Source organism: Diabrotica undecimpunctata, chromosome 9 (assembly GCF_040954645.1).
Source record: "Diabrotica undecimpunctata isolate CICGRU chromosome 9, icDiaUnde3, whole genome shotgun sequence".
Taxonomy (NCBI): domain Eukaryota; kingdom Metazoa; phylum Arthropoda; class Insecta; order Coleoptera; family Chrysomelidae; genus Diabrotica; species Diabrotica undecimpunctata.
In genome coordinates this window covers 91602947-91619485 of record NC_092811.1, presented here as the reverse complement: position 1 = coordinate 91619485, position 16539 = coordinate 91602947, and the positions used below count along the sequence as shown (strand labels likewise).

Below are 16539 nucleotides of genomic sequence, written 5' to 3'. Positions count from 1 at the left end.
TTAATGAGTTAAATGAAGGTTATGACATTGTAAGATTTGTGAAAAGTCAAAGACTGTCATGGCTGGGACATGTGCAGAGACAAAACGATGCAAAAACAACAAAGAAAATGTTACAATGGAAGCCCATAGGAAGGCGAAAAAAAGGAAGGCCCAGAACGAGATGGTTGGATGACGTGGAAGACGACCTGAAAACAATGAACATAAGACAATGGAGAAGAAGGGCACAAGAGAGATCTGAATGGAAGGACATAGCCAGACAGGCAAAGACCCATCCAGGGTTATGATGCCAAAAGAAGAAGAACAACAACAAGGAAAGATTTTATTGAATAGATGGGTGGAATATTTTAACCAGGCACTTAATATAGAGGAAGAAAAAGAAAACCTGGAAGACGACAGAGATGAGGTAAGGGGAACAGACGAGAGGGAAGAGGAACCACCAATAATTCTTAAAGTTAAAGATGCAGTTAAAAAACTAGCCAGAAACAAATCACCTGAAATAAATAATCTCCCAGCTGAACTATATAGCAGCGTATAAAATATTTTCCACAGTACTATGGCACCATATGGTATCATATGCAGAACGGATAATAGGAAAATACCAGGCTGGTTTCAGAGATGTTAAATCGACAATTCATCAGATTGTAATCCTGAAACAAATTTTAGAAAAAACACTCATATATATATATATATATATATATATATATATATATATATATATATATATATATATATATATAGACTACAAAGCAGATTACGACTCTGTAAGTAGAAGAGAAATGTTCAAAGCAATACAAGAGCTAGGAATACCAAATCAATTGGTGAATTTAGCAAAACCAACTCTTGAAAAAGTTGAATATAGAGTACGAATTCAGGGGGATCTGTCTGAACCTTTTAAAACAGCCAAACGGGCTGGCCATGAAGAGACTCTCACCTGTATAGTGTTTAATCTGGCTCTGGAAAAAGTAAAACGTATATCACAAATCACAACCATCGGTTCAATATATAATAAATCATTGCAAATCCTTGCCTATGACGATGATATCAATATTGTTGGGAGAACGGATAACGCTGTACGAGAGGCATATGTAGCATTAGATGAATCAGCTACAAAAACAGGTTTAATAATAAACACCACAAATCCTACAATCACTTGTTATAGAAAACGACGTCATTGAAGCAGTGAACGAATTTGTATAACTGTGGGCGCTCCTTAATACTGAAAATAATACTATTTAAATAATAATAATAATACTACCGCAGAGATAAACCGCAGAATTTGCACGACCAACATATGCTATTTTGGGCTTAATCTCCTCCTTAAATCCACAAGTATATCGAGAAAAGAAAAAACTATACAAAACAATAATACGTCCAGTTCTATGCGAATAGAACAAAATGACCTAGCTAGAAAAACACTCCTTGATAGACTCATTGGTTAGAGAAGAAGAGGAATATCCAGAACAATCTTCCATTTGCCCCTGTCTCTGGCAACTCTTCTCCATGCTTTAACTCCGATGGATTTTAGATCATCCTCTATGTTATCTTGATACCTAAGTTTTGGTCTTCCTCTGGCTCGTCTTCCCACTGGTCCCCTTCGGTCGAAAATGTTTCTGATCGTTGCATCTTCATCTCGCCTAATTACATGTCTTACCCATCGAAGGCGTGCTAATTTAATATCTTTAACGTCAGGTTCCCCAAAACTTCTATATAACTCGAAGTTGTAGCGCCTACGCCACAAACCCTGATCTTGGATTTCTCCATATATTTTTCTTAGAATTTTTCTCTCGAAACGTTTAAGCAATTCTTGGTCGTTCTGTGTAAGTGACCACGTTTCAGACCCGTATGTTAACACTGGCCTTATTAGTGTTTTATATATGGTAACTTTAATTTTTCTTTGTAGTTTTGGGGCCATATGTTTCCTCAAGCCATAATAGCACTTATTGGCAAGCACTATTCTTCTTTTAATTTCTTCGCTGACATTGCTGTCTTTGGTCAGCAGCGTGCCCAGGTAGACGAAGGTGTTCACGAAGATGATGGTGATACATTAACTATTTTATTGTTTTTTGTCTATGTATCTTTGCTTGTTGAATTTGCTTTTATTAATGTTGTACTAACTTATAGTACTACTTTTACAGGCTAAATCTTTCTATATATCATCACTGGTATGTCTTAGAGAATCATCAATAAACTTTCCACTATTTTAATTTTATCAATTTTTTTTTTATTTTATAGTTTCACAGCCACGAGTTTGTAGCTGAAAAAAACTTTTACAAATTATAAATTATAAATTGTTAAATATAAAATTATACCAAAAGAAAGCATATTTCTTAACGATGTATTGTTTTTCTTAACTATATACAGTCGAACCCGCTTATTGGAATACCGGTTATAGGAATATTCCTGTTAACAATTTAAGGCCCAAAACATTTCCATTTACTTCTTAATAAATTTATCCGTTTATAGGAATAAGAGAATACCGCGTAATAGAATATTTTTAAATAAACCAATAACTTGTTATGTATAATTTTCTGAAAATTTAAATGACTAGGGTCTGTCAGGTAATAAAATACTTAATTACTTTGTTAGGAGTCCCAGATCGATTTTTAAGAAACAGTTCATTTAGAATTCACCCACCTTTTTGCAAGAGAATCTAGGCATTGTTAAATTCATGGAGACAAGATCTTATGTTAAAAAAAAAGGTTAATGTAATTGAATACGTGAAACAATCCAAGTGCAGCCAAATCGGAATTGCTAGAAAGCTTCAAATTTTACAAGTTCAGGTAACCTTTTAAGAAACCAAGACAGTTTCATCAACGATTGAAGAGCTAATTTAAAATTAACTCAAAAACTAAAACGCAGTGGGAAATATTCAGGCATTAGCCCATTGGTTTACTGAGAAGAGGGCCCGAAATATTTCTATCAGCGGTCCAGTTTTAAAAGAAAAAGCTAAAGAAATAGCTGAAAATTTGCAGATGGAAAAGTCGTTCACAAGTTTTTTTTAATTGTTGGAGAAGCAAAAGATGCCGATGTATCTGCCGCAAGTTCATGGATAACGGATGTGTTGCCTTCATTAACTAAAAAATATGAACCAGCGTGCGTGTACAATTGTAACCAACTTGCGCTTCCAGCTACTCCAGACGGCACCTTTTGTTTCCCAGAGGACAAAGATGTATGCGGAAAAGTTTCAAAGGACAGATTAACGATTATGTGTTGTGCTAATTCCGATGGAAGTCAAAAATTGCCACTTTTTGTTATTATTCTTCTAGTGCCGTGTCCACTAATGAAGGTTGGCTATACCCATTGCAAATTCGTCTCTATCTTCTGCTTTTCTTAAGAGCGTCTGTGTGTTTAACCCAGTCCAGTCGCAAATGTTTTTCAGCCAGGGTATTTGTCGTCCACCAGGACCCCTTTTTCCTTCGATTTTACCCTTCATAATCAGCTGCAACAATTCGTATTTATCATTTCTAAGTATGTGCTCCAAATATGCTGTCTTTCGCATTTTAATGGTGGTAGAAAGTTCTCTGTCTCTTTCCATTCTGTGCAAGATGTTATATTTTCACCATTTATCTTGATCCCTTGTGTACAGTTTTCAAGTGCTTGCGTAGATAACTCTTCGGAATATATATTAAATAGTAATTATGAAAGTACACACCTCTACTTATCTGTTGCGCATCCGTGCTATTTCCATCTAATGTTTCCACAGCCTGTTGATTCCAATAGAGATTTCTCACTATGCTAATGTCATTTTTGTCGAGTCCTTTTCTATTTAGACATTCCATGAGAATGTTATGTTTAACTTTGTCGAAAGCTTTCTCATAGTCTATAAACGCAACGAAAAGATATTTTTGTTGGTTTCGACATTTTTGGACAAGAGTTGTGAAACTATACAGAGCTTCCACTGTTCCGAAGCCGTTACGAAAGCCAAACTGTTTATTACTCATATCCCATTCGCACTTTCTGAATATTATTGCATGTTTAATCTTTAAAAATGTTTTTAATAAGTGTGACATTAAGCTGATTAATCTATAGACATTACAGTGTTTGGGGTTCTTGGTTTTTGGTAGCGGAACAAAGGTCAATAACAGCCATTCTGTAGGTATCTCACCAGATTTGTATATGTTGTTAAAGAGTATAGTTATTGCACTTAAATTGTCTTCGTTTATAAGTTTAATCAGCTCGATATGAACTTCATCTGGCCCAGGGGCTCTGCTAGATTTTGAGTTGTTTATGGCATGTTGGACTTCAGATTTTAATATTATTGGAGCTTCCTCGTTATCAATTTGTGTTGGTTCCGTTCTTGTGCCCATGAAAAGATCTTCAATATATTTAGTCCATACTTGTGTTATTTCAATTGGGTTATTAATAGGTTTATTGTTTTTGTCAATTAATCGGTTAGGTGTGTTTGTTCGTGAATTTCCAGATACATAATTCTTTCATTTTTTTATGTAAATTATAATTTATATGTTATTGAAAAATCAAAAAGTCCAAGGTGTTTTAAATCCGTAAGATCATTACCCGTAAAATACAGTTTTAATTAAAAAGAATGGCTTCGACAAGAAAATAACAGAAAAAAAAATAGAAAAGTTCTGTTATTTGTTGATAACTGCTCTGGTCATAAACTTGACGTGAGGCTGAATAATATAACAATCCATTTTTTGCCCGCCAATACAACTTTACTTATTCAACCGATGGATCAAGAAATAATTTCTGCTTTTAAGAGGAATTAAATAAACAAGTTTTACGAAAAATTATAACAAATATGGATTTATATGACACAACGTCTTCAGCTAGCTCCAATGACATGCACAAGATACTGAAGATCATCAGACAAACAATGAATCATAAGGAGAAACATAAGAAGAAGAATAAGAAGTTTTCTGGAGGGCCAATCCAATGTCAATTTTTCTAATTATTATAATTTAGTTTAGAGCAACAAGTGACTAATATTTTATGTGACAAAAAAAATCAGGCGAACATTTCCGATTATTTTTCAATAAAAAATAAGTAATTCTGTTGTAGTTAAATGTGTCGATAGCAATTAAAGTAAATTGTATACTCACGCTTAATCAAGCCATTAAGAGCGATGCTGGGAATATTTATATTCCACTATGCATCAACAATTTACTCATATAAATTACCATCTTTCTTGTACTCATTGCGTCGAGTAAGAACGATAAATATACGAAAATGGTTGCGTTTCGATTTAATTTGAGCTTCTTACCACTCCCTGACACGTGTTTCTGGGTCTTCCCGTCATCAGAGAGAGCTTGTAAGAAAACGCAAACTAAACCAAAACGCACCGACTACTCTAGCAATTATAGAAAAAATAATTACCAGAGTATGCTACTAGAGACATCTAGTGATGAAAGATGAAGTTAAATGTGTCGATAGCAATTAAAGTAAATTATATACTCACGCTTAATCAAGCCATTAACCTTTCTTCTTACAAGCTCTCTCTGATGACGGGAAGACCCAGAAACACGTGTCAGGGAGTGGTAAGAAGCTCAAATTAAATCGAAACGCAACCATTTTCGTATATTTATCGTTCTTACTCGACGCAATGAGTACAAGAAAGATGGTAATTTATATGAGTAAATTGTTGATGCATAGTGGAATATAAATATTCCCAGCATCGCTCTTAATGGCTTGATTAAGCGTGAGTATTCAATTTACTTTAATTGCTATCGACACATTTAACTTCATCTTTCATCACAAGATGTCTCTAGTAGCATACTCTGGTAACTATTTTTTCTATAATTGCTAGAGTAGTCGGTGCGTTTTGGTTTAGTTTGAGTTTTCTTACAAGCTCTCTCTGATGACGGGAAGACCCAGAAACACGTGTCAGGGAGTGGTAAGAAGCTCAAATTAAATCAAAACGCAACCATTTTCGTATATTTATCGTTCTTACTCGACGCAATGAGTACAAGAAAGATGGTAATTTATATGAGTAAATTGTTGATGCATAGTGGAATATTAATATTCCCAACATTGCTCTTAATGGCTTGATTAAGCGTGAGTATACAATTTACTTTAATTGCTATCGACACATTTAACTTCATCTTTCATCACTAGATGTCTCTAGTAGCATACTCTGGTAATTATTTTTTCTATAATTGCTAGAGTAGTCGGTGCGTTTTGGTTTAGTTTGAGTTTTCTTACAAGCTCTCTCTGATGACGGGAAGACCCAGAAACACGTGTCAGGGAGTGGTAAGAAGCTCAAATTAAATCGAAACGCAACCATTTTCGTATATTTATCGTTCTTACTCGACGCAATGAGTACAAGAAAGATGGTAATTTATATGAGTAAATTGTTGATGCATAGTGGAATATAAATATTCCCAGCATCGCTCTTAATGGCTTGATTAAGCGTGAGTATACAATTTACTTTAATTGCTATCGACACATTTAACTTCATCTTTCATCACTAGATGTCTCTAGTAGCATACTCTGGTAATTATTTTTTCTATAATTGCTAGAGTAGTCGGTGCGTTTTGGTTTAGTTTGAGTTTTCTTACAAGCTCTCTCTGATGACGGGAAGACCCAGAAACACGTGTCAGGGAGTGGTAAGAAGCTCAAATTAAATCGAAACGCAACCATTTTCGTATAATTCTGTTGTGTGTTTTTTTTTAAGAAAATTTGTAAATATCTATATATTTTATACTTATTGTATACATGCACAGATAGGTAATGTAATTTGGTTTCTTAATAAAGTAATTAATAGTTCTTCTTCTTATGGTGCCATATCCAATTAGTGGATGTTGGCGACAATTCTAGCATACTCTTCTCGGTCTTGTGTGTGCTCTAAAGAGTGCATGGGCATCGAGGTTTGTCCAATCCCTTATGTTTTATCTTCCCTTCCATAAAAAGCTTTAATTGGAATTTCGAAATATATGACCCAGATAAGCACTTTTTCTTCTTTTTATTATTGGCAAAAATTCTTGTTTTCTGCCCATTCGATTTAATACTTCGACATTTGTTGTGTGGTCTGTCCAGAGAATTTTAAATAGTCTTCTAAATACCCACATTTCAAAGGCCTACAATCGGTTCATCACATTGGCCTATATGGTCCAGGTTTCTACAATATATAGCAGTATGGAGTAAATGTACCATTTTACAAAGCGATATCGAAGCGTTAAGTTAAGGCTGCTGTTGCTTAGCAAGGTTCTCTTATTAGTAAATGCTGTTCTGGCTTGCTCAATCCTGCTACGTATCTCTATGTCTGGCTCTAGATCTTCAGGTATTCAACTACCGTCTTTTCTATATTAATCTTTAAGCCCAGTCGTTCTCCTTCAGTATTTATTCTATCTAATAGTCGTTGTAGCGCTTTTTGGCTATCAGCTATTATGACTGTATTATCAGCATAGCGAAGATGACTAATAGTCTGTCTAATAGTGTCACTTAAAGCTCTATAGAAAATCGTTTCAGAGTAAAGATCAAAAAGGAGGGGTAACAGAACACAACCCTGTCTACACCTTTTTCGATTTAGAAGTATGATGTAGATTCCAGTCGATTCCACGAATGCCACTTGATTCATGTAAAGGTTCTTTATGATTTTAAGGCCATTCTCATATATCGAACGTTCCTGGAGCAATCTTACTAATTCTGAATGATTAACAGAATCGAACGCTTTCTGGCAATCTATAAAGCATAGGAAGACATCTTTTTGTTGATCTCTGCATTTCTGAAGTAGGACAGTTAAGCTATAAAGTGCTTCTCTTGCGCCAAGTCCTTGTCTGAAACCGAACTGTGTGGGGCTAATGTCTCTTTCACATCTGTTGTATATTCTTGTGTGAATTATCTTTAAGAAGAGTTTTAGGACCTGGCTCAATAAGCTCATCATTCGGAATTGGTCGCAACTATTAGCGTTTGGCTTTTTTGGGATTAATATAAAGGTTGATTGAAGCCAATTTTGTGTTATTTGACCGGATCCATAAATGTCGTTAAAAAGATCTACCAAGGCGTCTATATTGTCTTCTCGCAACATTGTTAGAACCTCTATGTATATGTTGTCTGGACCTGGTGCTTTTCCCCATTTGCTCTAATTGATTGCCCTTACAACTTTTGACTTCAATATTTTGGGGGATGGTTTACTTTTATATTCATTTTCAGAGTTTCTTCTAGCGTTGTCTGAGTATAGTTGCTGTGTGTAGTTTCTCCAATGTTGAAGTAGATCCTTGGGATCAGTAATTAATTTATTGTCCTTCACAATACTGTTAAAACTGCAAGGTTTTGTATGACCTGTCACTTCTTTAACAAGTTTATATACGTTAAAATGATCATGTTTTTCTTCCAACTCCTCCATTACTCAATACCTGTCTAGCAGCCACTGTTCTTTAGCTTTGCGACACTCTTTTCGTATTTGTCGGTTAATCTGCTGATGTTTGGTTCGGTCTTTGTTTTTAAATAATCTACGGTCGTCCATCATTGATAATATTTGGTCAGTCATCCAATTCTTCTTTTTGTACTTTTGGGAAGCGATCAGAGACTTGGTGGTGATTACGATAGCTTTTTTAATACAATTCCATTTGTCTCCTATACTGGCCGGTTGTTTAGATCTTGCTGTGATATCCGCTATTGTCTCATTTAATTTTTCTGTGACCTTTAGTTTAACGTTTGGTTGTTTTAAGCTGTTTATATCAATTTTCTTTATGGATTTTCTTTTAATTTTCTTAAGCTTAATTTACAATTTTCCTACTACCGGATTATGATCAGATCCGATATCTGTTCCAGGGTACGTTTTTACTCCTTGATTTTATCTCCTACTGATTAATCAATAAAAAATCAATTTGATTTCTTACGATGTCGTCATGCGTATGTTGTGGAGACTGCCAGGTGTAGAGTCTCCGAGGTGGCAGTTTGTAGCAGGTATTCGCAATGACTAATTTTTCTTCTTGACAGAACTGGATTAGCATTTTACCTCTCTCGTTTCGATCTCCTAAGCCAAAGTCACCCACGACATCTTCAACGCGTCCTCGCCCTACCTTCGCATTGAAATCTCCCATGATTATAAGTGTCTGGTTCTTCTTGATCAGTTTCATTAACTCCTTAATCTCTCTTTACGATTGTTTTACTTCATTTTCAGGCTTGAATTAATAGTTAGACTACTATATTATTGACATAAAAAGACCTAACACCATATACCTGTACGTATGTATGTACATACAGTGTGTAAAAGCCAAATGGAATAAATTCATTATTTAGGTTACTGTACATATTTATAAAAAATCCCGAAACACGTCAAATTTAAATTATAACTTGACATTCTTTAACGTGAAAATGCAACCCCTACCTTTAACCCCCTTAGAATGACAGGTACAACCCCTAATTTTTAAAATAGGAAGTATAGGCTTGTGATATATCGTTTGAAAGGTCTTTTCATTCTCCATTCAAAAATGTTGTCGCTTTCAAGTTTATTAAGATTAATTAAGATAAAATAAATTAAAATCATGTGGTTACCGAAATTCGCTACAATACAATCAAAAACTAAAATGTAATGCAAAACGTAATAAAATATAGAACACGAAAAAGAACTATGAATATTAATGAAGTAGATGTTCAAAATGTTCACCGCGAACGTCTTGGCAACATCCTAATCTCAAATAAAACTGTCTTCTAACATTATTTAACATAACAGGCGTGATCGACCTAATCGCAAGCGTTATTCGTTCGTTTAAGTCATTTAAATCAGAAGGTTTAGTTTTGTACACATGGCTCTTCACATATCCCCATAAAAAGAAATCTAATATTGTAAGATCAGGTGATCGCGCTGGCCATTCAATCGATCCTCGCCTCCCTATGCACCGATTGGGAAATATTGTATCGAGGTACTGCCGGACATTAAGTCGGTAATCTGGTGGTGCTCCATCCTGCTGAAACCATATCGTATTCGCTGGAACTTGAGGGTTTCCTGGATCAGGATATGAATTTGCCAACGTTGGAATATCATTTTGAAGTAGTGCCAAATAATTGTTGCCATTCAAGTTGCCCTCAATGAAAAAGGGACCAATGATATTGTTTCCTACAATCCCTGCCCACACATTACCCTTTTGAGGGTATTGAGTGTGTTCTTCTCTCATCCAGTGAGGATTTTCCGTGGCCCAGTAGCGGCAATTTTGCCGATTAGCATGACCGTTAAGTGAAAAAGTACACTCATCAGAAAACATAACGTCTTCTAATTGGATAATATTGTTATCCAACATGTCCATCATTTGCTCACAAAAAAAGTTCTCCTATCAAAATCGTCTTCCATGAGCTCCTGAGTAGGTATCATCTTATAGGGATGCAATTTATTTTCTTTTAATATGTTTACTATCGATGTATGGCTAGCATTGAATGTAGTGGATGCCTGTCTACTCGATGTATGTGGATTTTCCTGAAACTCAAGCAACACATCTAATTTGAGTTCATCACTCAGTGCATTGGCAGCTGCTTTTTTTTATCTACCTTACATGACCAAACTCGCGAAACTGCTTCTCTATTTTACTTATTGTTCCTTGGGATATAGGCGGTAAATTAGGAAATTTCTCATGAAATAGGCGAGTTACTTCCTGTTGTGTTCGGGTGTTATCTCCGTAACCAATCATTTGTAAAACTGTTATTTTATGCATTTCCGTTAATCTAACCATTTTTCAGAATTGAATTGAACGAACTTTTTACTTAAATTAAAATACTGACAACTTAAATAAAGCAATTTACTAATGCGTGTTAAAATAACGTTGCCAAGGAAATTCTTTAGTTTTTTAAAGGTTACCATCTAAAAACCCCATTGCTATGGTTTTTGTTCACTTTCTCATTATCAAGACCTAAACGGGAAATAAGTTTTGAGAATATTTTAGCGAATTTCGGTAACCACATGATTTTAATTTATTTTATCTTAATTTATCTTAATAAACTTGAAAGCGACAACATTTTTGAATGGAGAATGAAAAGACCTTTCAAACGATATATCCCAAGCCTATACTTCCTATTTTAAAAATTGGGGGTTGTACCTGTCATTCTAAGGGGGTTGAACGTAGGGGTTGCATTTTCACGTTAAAGAATGTCAAGTTATAATTTAAATTTGACGTGTTTCGGGATTTTTTATAAATATGTACAGTAACCTAAATAATGAATGTATTCCATTTAGCTTTTACACACTGTATAGTACCTATGTACTATTATTACGTATATTCGGTTCCCTTATTTCTACTAGCCACCAATAATCGGTTATTATAATATCCTCGTTATAGAAATATTTTTTCTTGGCACGAAGGCTATTTCAATAAGCGGGTTCGACGGTATTTAGCAGTTTCTAAAATTTTTAGAACCAAAAGTTGCCCGATATGCCGAAGTAGTGTAACTGAACAAAATATTTACAAAGTGTTTTTTAACATTGACGATAGAGACATTACTGAGGATTGTGTTACACTGTTTGTCAAATTAGAAAATGCCAATTTTACTTTGGAGTTAAAAGAAAATGAACTAAAAAACTTAAGGAAATCCCTAGAAGAACTTAAAGAACAGAACGCAAAATTACATATAGAAATGAACATGTTAGTAGTAGTATTTAATTAAGTAATAGTTAATTAAGTAAGTAGCTAATGTAACATAACAGGTATGTCCGTTACTTCTCTAAAATATTTTCCTCCTAAGAAGACCACTTTGCAATTAAATGCTGGTAACTTTATTACTAGCGGACCAGATAAGCGGCGATATAACTTCAATCAACACTGCTCAACAAGTTATCATTTATTGGTTTTAATATTTTATTGCAATAGTACGAGTACGGAATATTTATTTAAACTTTATTACATGTCAATTTTTTTTAATTTCTTCTGACGTATCGTATAATGTAGGTTTACCCAATAATCAAAGTTATGCCTTTACAAGAACATATTATTTGAAAAATAAGGAGTAAATACCATGTGTCATAATAATTGTAATCTCCTTTATACACGCTTTAAAAATTTATTTAGTAATGTATTTCTTAAATCCACACAATCATTGAAAAATGATTCATGTTGTTTAAAAATATCTTTCTGTTACTGCCATCGACAAAGTAGATCAAATTCAAACGTCATCATATTTCTCTTCTGTTTATCGTTAAAAATTAATTGATGGTCGTGGGTTGTATTGGTGTTATTTAATAATTTAACAAAATACATAATCAGCAAAAATCTTATTTAAAACATGCGAACGGTTTTTGCAATCACAATCAATGCAGTGTTTATGTTTGTTTAGCATTGGCTATTAAATCATTTGTGTTCGATTGTTTCGTCTGTTGTACAACCCTCGTCCTTTTTAGGGTGTAGTAGTTGTATATAAGTACCTATTTTTTATAGTAGTGTAGTAAAGCGGTACTATAAAGCAAAATGAGTAATTTGAAAGAAAATAAAATACAGTCGAAACGTAGTGGGTTATCTCCAGAAGAACGACGTTTAGTTCTAAAAGTCGAAAGTTATTTCAATTTGAAAAAAAAAAATAATATGAGTCCATTGACATCTGTTATGCCAGTTCAGAAACGCACATGTGATGCTTGCGGTATCTCAAAGAGGACATTCCGAAGAATTAATAACATGAGTGAGGATGAAATAAATAAAGTAAGAAAGAGAAATCGTCGACATCCAAAAACTTTAGATTTGCAACAGTCAATTTAACTTGCAATTAAAAATATTATATAATATAACATGTATAAAGCCAAAGAACATGTAACTATTAGTGTTGTGGTACAAAAAATAAAAGACAAGGAACTGTGTGATATAAGTTTAACAAGTTTGTGAAGAGTGCTGAAACATTTAGGTTTTCGATATAAAAAGACAAATATATATACAATAGCACTAAAGGCCTTAGAGGCCCATGGCTTAAAAAGTTTGTTCTTTCTTCATTTTCGCTTTCCTTTATGTACTGAGATCTTCTCTAGCTCGATATGTGATTTTTCTCCATTCCTTCTTGTTATTCATTTTTCTTTTCTAGCCTTCTAGTCCAATTTCTTCCATATCTTTTTCTACCTCCTCATTCCATCTATTTTTTGGCCTTCCTTTTCTCTTTTTTAAAGTTATAGTGTAGTTTAGTACCCTTTTTGGAGTCCTCCTTCGTTTACTATAAATTTGTCCGATGCATGATTGTTTACTTTGACTCTGTTTTCTGTATTCTCTAAAGTAAGTATATCATGTTACGCAACTTTCTGCTAATTCCCAGTTCCTCAAGGGTCTCTTTTAATTCCTTCCTTTTTATTCTATCGTATGCTTGCTGGAAGTCGATGAATAGCGCTATCGTTGGTAAGTTGTGTTCATAGCTTTCTGCTTGTAATTCTCAGATTATGAATACTTGGTCCGTTGTGCTTCTCCCTCGTCTAAATCTGCACTGATATTCGCCTATTATATTTTCAACTTCTTTTTCTAGCTTATCTTTTATGGATTTTGATAGGATTTTATATGCGGTATTTAGTAACGCTACTCCTCTGTAATTACTGCATTCTATTTTGTCTCCTTTTTTGTGTAATGGGCAAATAATGGCTTCCTTCCAATCTTCTGGTATTCGTTCTTTTATCCTTATCTCCTTTATGATCTTGTATATCCAATTATTTAGCAGTTTTCCACCATATTTCATCATCTCTGCTGTCATGTTATCGCTTCCAGGGGATTTGTTGTTTTTCAGATTATTTTATGATTTCCTCGGTTTGTTCTTTGCTGGGTGAATTATCTTCTATGTCTTCTAAGTGTTCGATTCTTGCTTCTGCTTCCATACATTCTCTTTGGTTTGACTTATTATTGCCATTTAGTAATTCATCAAAATACTCTTTCCATCTTTCGACTATTTCTGCTTCCCCGCTTTGTTTTTAACGAATATGGATTTTTGTTGAAAACCTTTTTTTTTTCATTTCTAGCACCTTGATATAGGTTTTTTATTTTTTTATTTCTGTAATTCTCTTCTATTTCTTTTAGCTTATTTTCTATGTGTTTTCTCTTCTTTTCTCTCAGCACCCTCTTTACTTTTTGTCTTTGCTCCCTATCTCTATTCTTTGTCTCTTTCTATTTATTTTTAGCACTTTATGTCGAACCAGTCTTTCCTCTTTTTATTCTCTTGTTTATTACATTCTTTTGCTGCTTTGTTCATTATTTGCTTTATGTTTTCCCATTTGTTCTCAGTTTGTTCTTCTATTTGTATCTTTTTTAGTTCTCTTTCCATTGTTTCCTCGTATATTTCTTGCTCTTTCTTTGTTGCTAATCGAATTGGGTTATGTATACATTTCTTTTTTTTTATTTTGTTTTTGTTTTCTGGTATCAGTTGCTTAATTTTGATGCCCACCATGTAATGATCTGAGTCAGCGTCTGGTCCTCTGTATGTTTTTATCTTCTTTATACATTGCTGTTCTTCTTTTTCGATGAGCACGTGGTCTATTTGGTTTTTAGTCTTTCTATCTGGCGATATCCATGTTTTCTTGTGTATTTCTTTTCTTTCGAAATATGTGCTCATTATGATCATATTTTTTTCTCTTGCGAAATCAATCAGGAATTGTCCGTTCCCAAAAAGACAAATAATAGACAAATATTGCGTCAACTCTCTTATGTTGTTTCAAAACGGTGGCATGTTTTAAGAAAATACATGAACACTAAAACGTGTGATAGTCCGAGGCAAGTAGTATTTTTAGATGAAACTTGGATTTTCGCCAAAGGAAATATGTCAAAATCATCCTGGCAAGATGGCACCACGAAATGTTATTCTTCTAGTCGTTCCGGTAATGGTAAACAGTACATTATACTTCATGCTGGAAATAATGAGGGTTTTATTCCTGACGTTAGTTTAATTTTTGCGTCCACAAAGAATACAGGTAATTACCATGGCAATATGGATGCAAATATTTTTGAAAAATGACTTGAAGAAAATTTGTTAAAAAAATTTAGAGTAGAAGAGAGATGTCCTTCAAGCAGCTTGACAAAAGAAGAAATAAAGTTGTGATTGATAGAAAAGAAAATTTATCACGGTGGCATATTTTTAAAAGTCGATTTACTTCAAAGGTGTGGAGATCACAAAATTCAAAAGAAATTTGTTAATGACCAAATGGCTCTTAAATATGGCCATGAAGTTCTTCGACTTCCGCCATACCATTGCCACTATAATGCAATTGAGTTAGTTTGGGGTATAGTCAAAAATTTTTATGATAAACATGCATCCAAAACAACAGATGACGTTCTTAGTTTATGGAAAGAATCGCTAGAACAAATAAAGACAGAACAATGGCAAAATTGTATTAGACATACGGAAGACATAATCGTTCAGTCTTTTCAAACTGAGTTATAGATGAAGTCCGGACTCTAATTATTCGGATAGACAATTCAGATAGTGACGACTCTGACAGTGAAATATCAGACAGTGAATAGGACAAATCGTTTGCTAAAAAGAAGTAACAAAAAAGTGTTTCGGGAATTCAATTCGGACTTTATGGTGTGTTTTAATTAAACGATAAAGTACTTTCGGTCTAATTACTGGACTGCATATTCTCAATAGCTTTGGTATTAATTACTAGACTACACATGTTTAAACATTTTGTTTTGCTGAAAACTCGGAAGTGATTTAGTGCCAATTTGTTTCAAGGTTATATTTAATACAGTGGCTGCAGAAAGTAAAGTCTTGGATGTATTTTATTCAAATTTGGACATACCAGCAATTTGGCAAGTTGTTTCCAATTTAACTGCATGCAAAACCTTTCGTATAATTTTCACTCTACGCAAAATAGAGACTTATAGAGACCTTGATGAACATTTGATGACAAATAATTTCGAGTATTCGAAATATTCCGTCCCATTTCTTTTAACACGCCCTGTATATACATATTATATTCATTTTGTTTGCCTTTGATAAAGTAAATCCAATATTTTACTGAACATAAAATACAGGAAATTAAATATTTTTACTTTTCAAGCGATCGGAATTAAATATTAACGCCCCACTGTTTGAGGCCCACTGATCATATCTTAATTACATATCGGCCGTCATAGGGTAAAAGGATTGTATCATCCGTATCTCTCAATAGTTTTTCTACAATATGGAATGTTGTATGACGAAGTCATACAGAATTCACATAGAATTCATAAAGAATTCATATCCGTACCCCAGAGCAAAACTGTATTATGTCCAAAATGTCAATTTTCTACTTTTTTGACTCACTGGGATTAAAATGTTCACTCTATTCATTCTATTGGTGTTTTTTATTCGCTGTTTCGACTAAAATTTTCGACTTTTATAAACAGTATTAAGTACACACTGCGCTTAGAGCAAAGCAGTATCTTCTGCATTTCAAATGTATTAGATCCAAAATGGTCCATTTTGGATTATCCAAAAAATCCATTTCCCACGGCAAAACCATATTATGTCCAACAAAAAATATTATGTCCTACATAATGTTCCAAGACTAAAAATACTATAAAGGAAAGAAAGGTGCGAGAACCTTGTAGAAACTGCCATTTAAAATGCAATTAAAACATGTTAGGTCCTCGAAGTGCACTGCTTATTTTTATGTGTACACCACCATTTGATAATTGATAGTGTATTTTTATTACT

General features: G+C 33.9%; 1 protein-coding gene across 1 annotated transcript in view; it reads left to right on the top strand.

The window, feature by feature from the left end:
* Positions 1-16539, top strand: part of LOC140450291 (uncharacterized) — a 35660-nt gene that overhangs the window by 6214 nt on the left and 12907 nt on the right. Inside the window, exon 2 of the mRNA XM_072543834.1 lies at positions 11304-11531. Coding sequence (XP_072399935.1) covers positions 11304-11531 — 228 coding nt within the window. The remainder of the gene's footprint in view (positions 1-11303; positions 11532-16539) is intronic.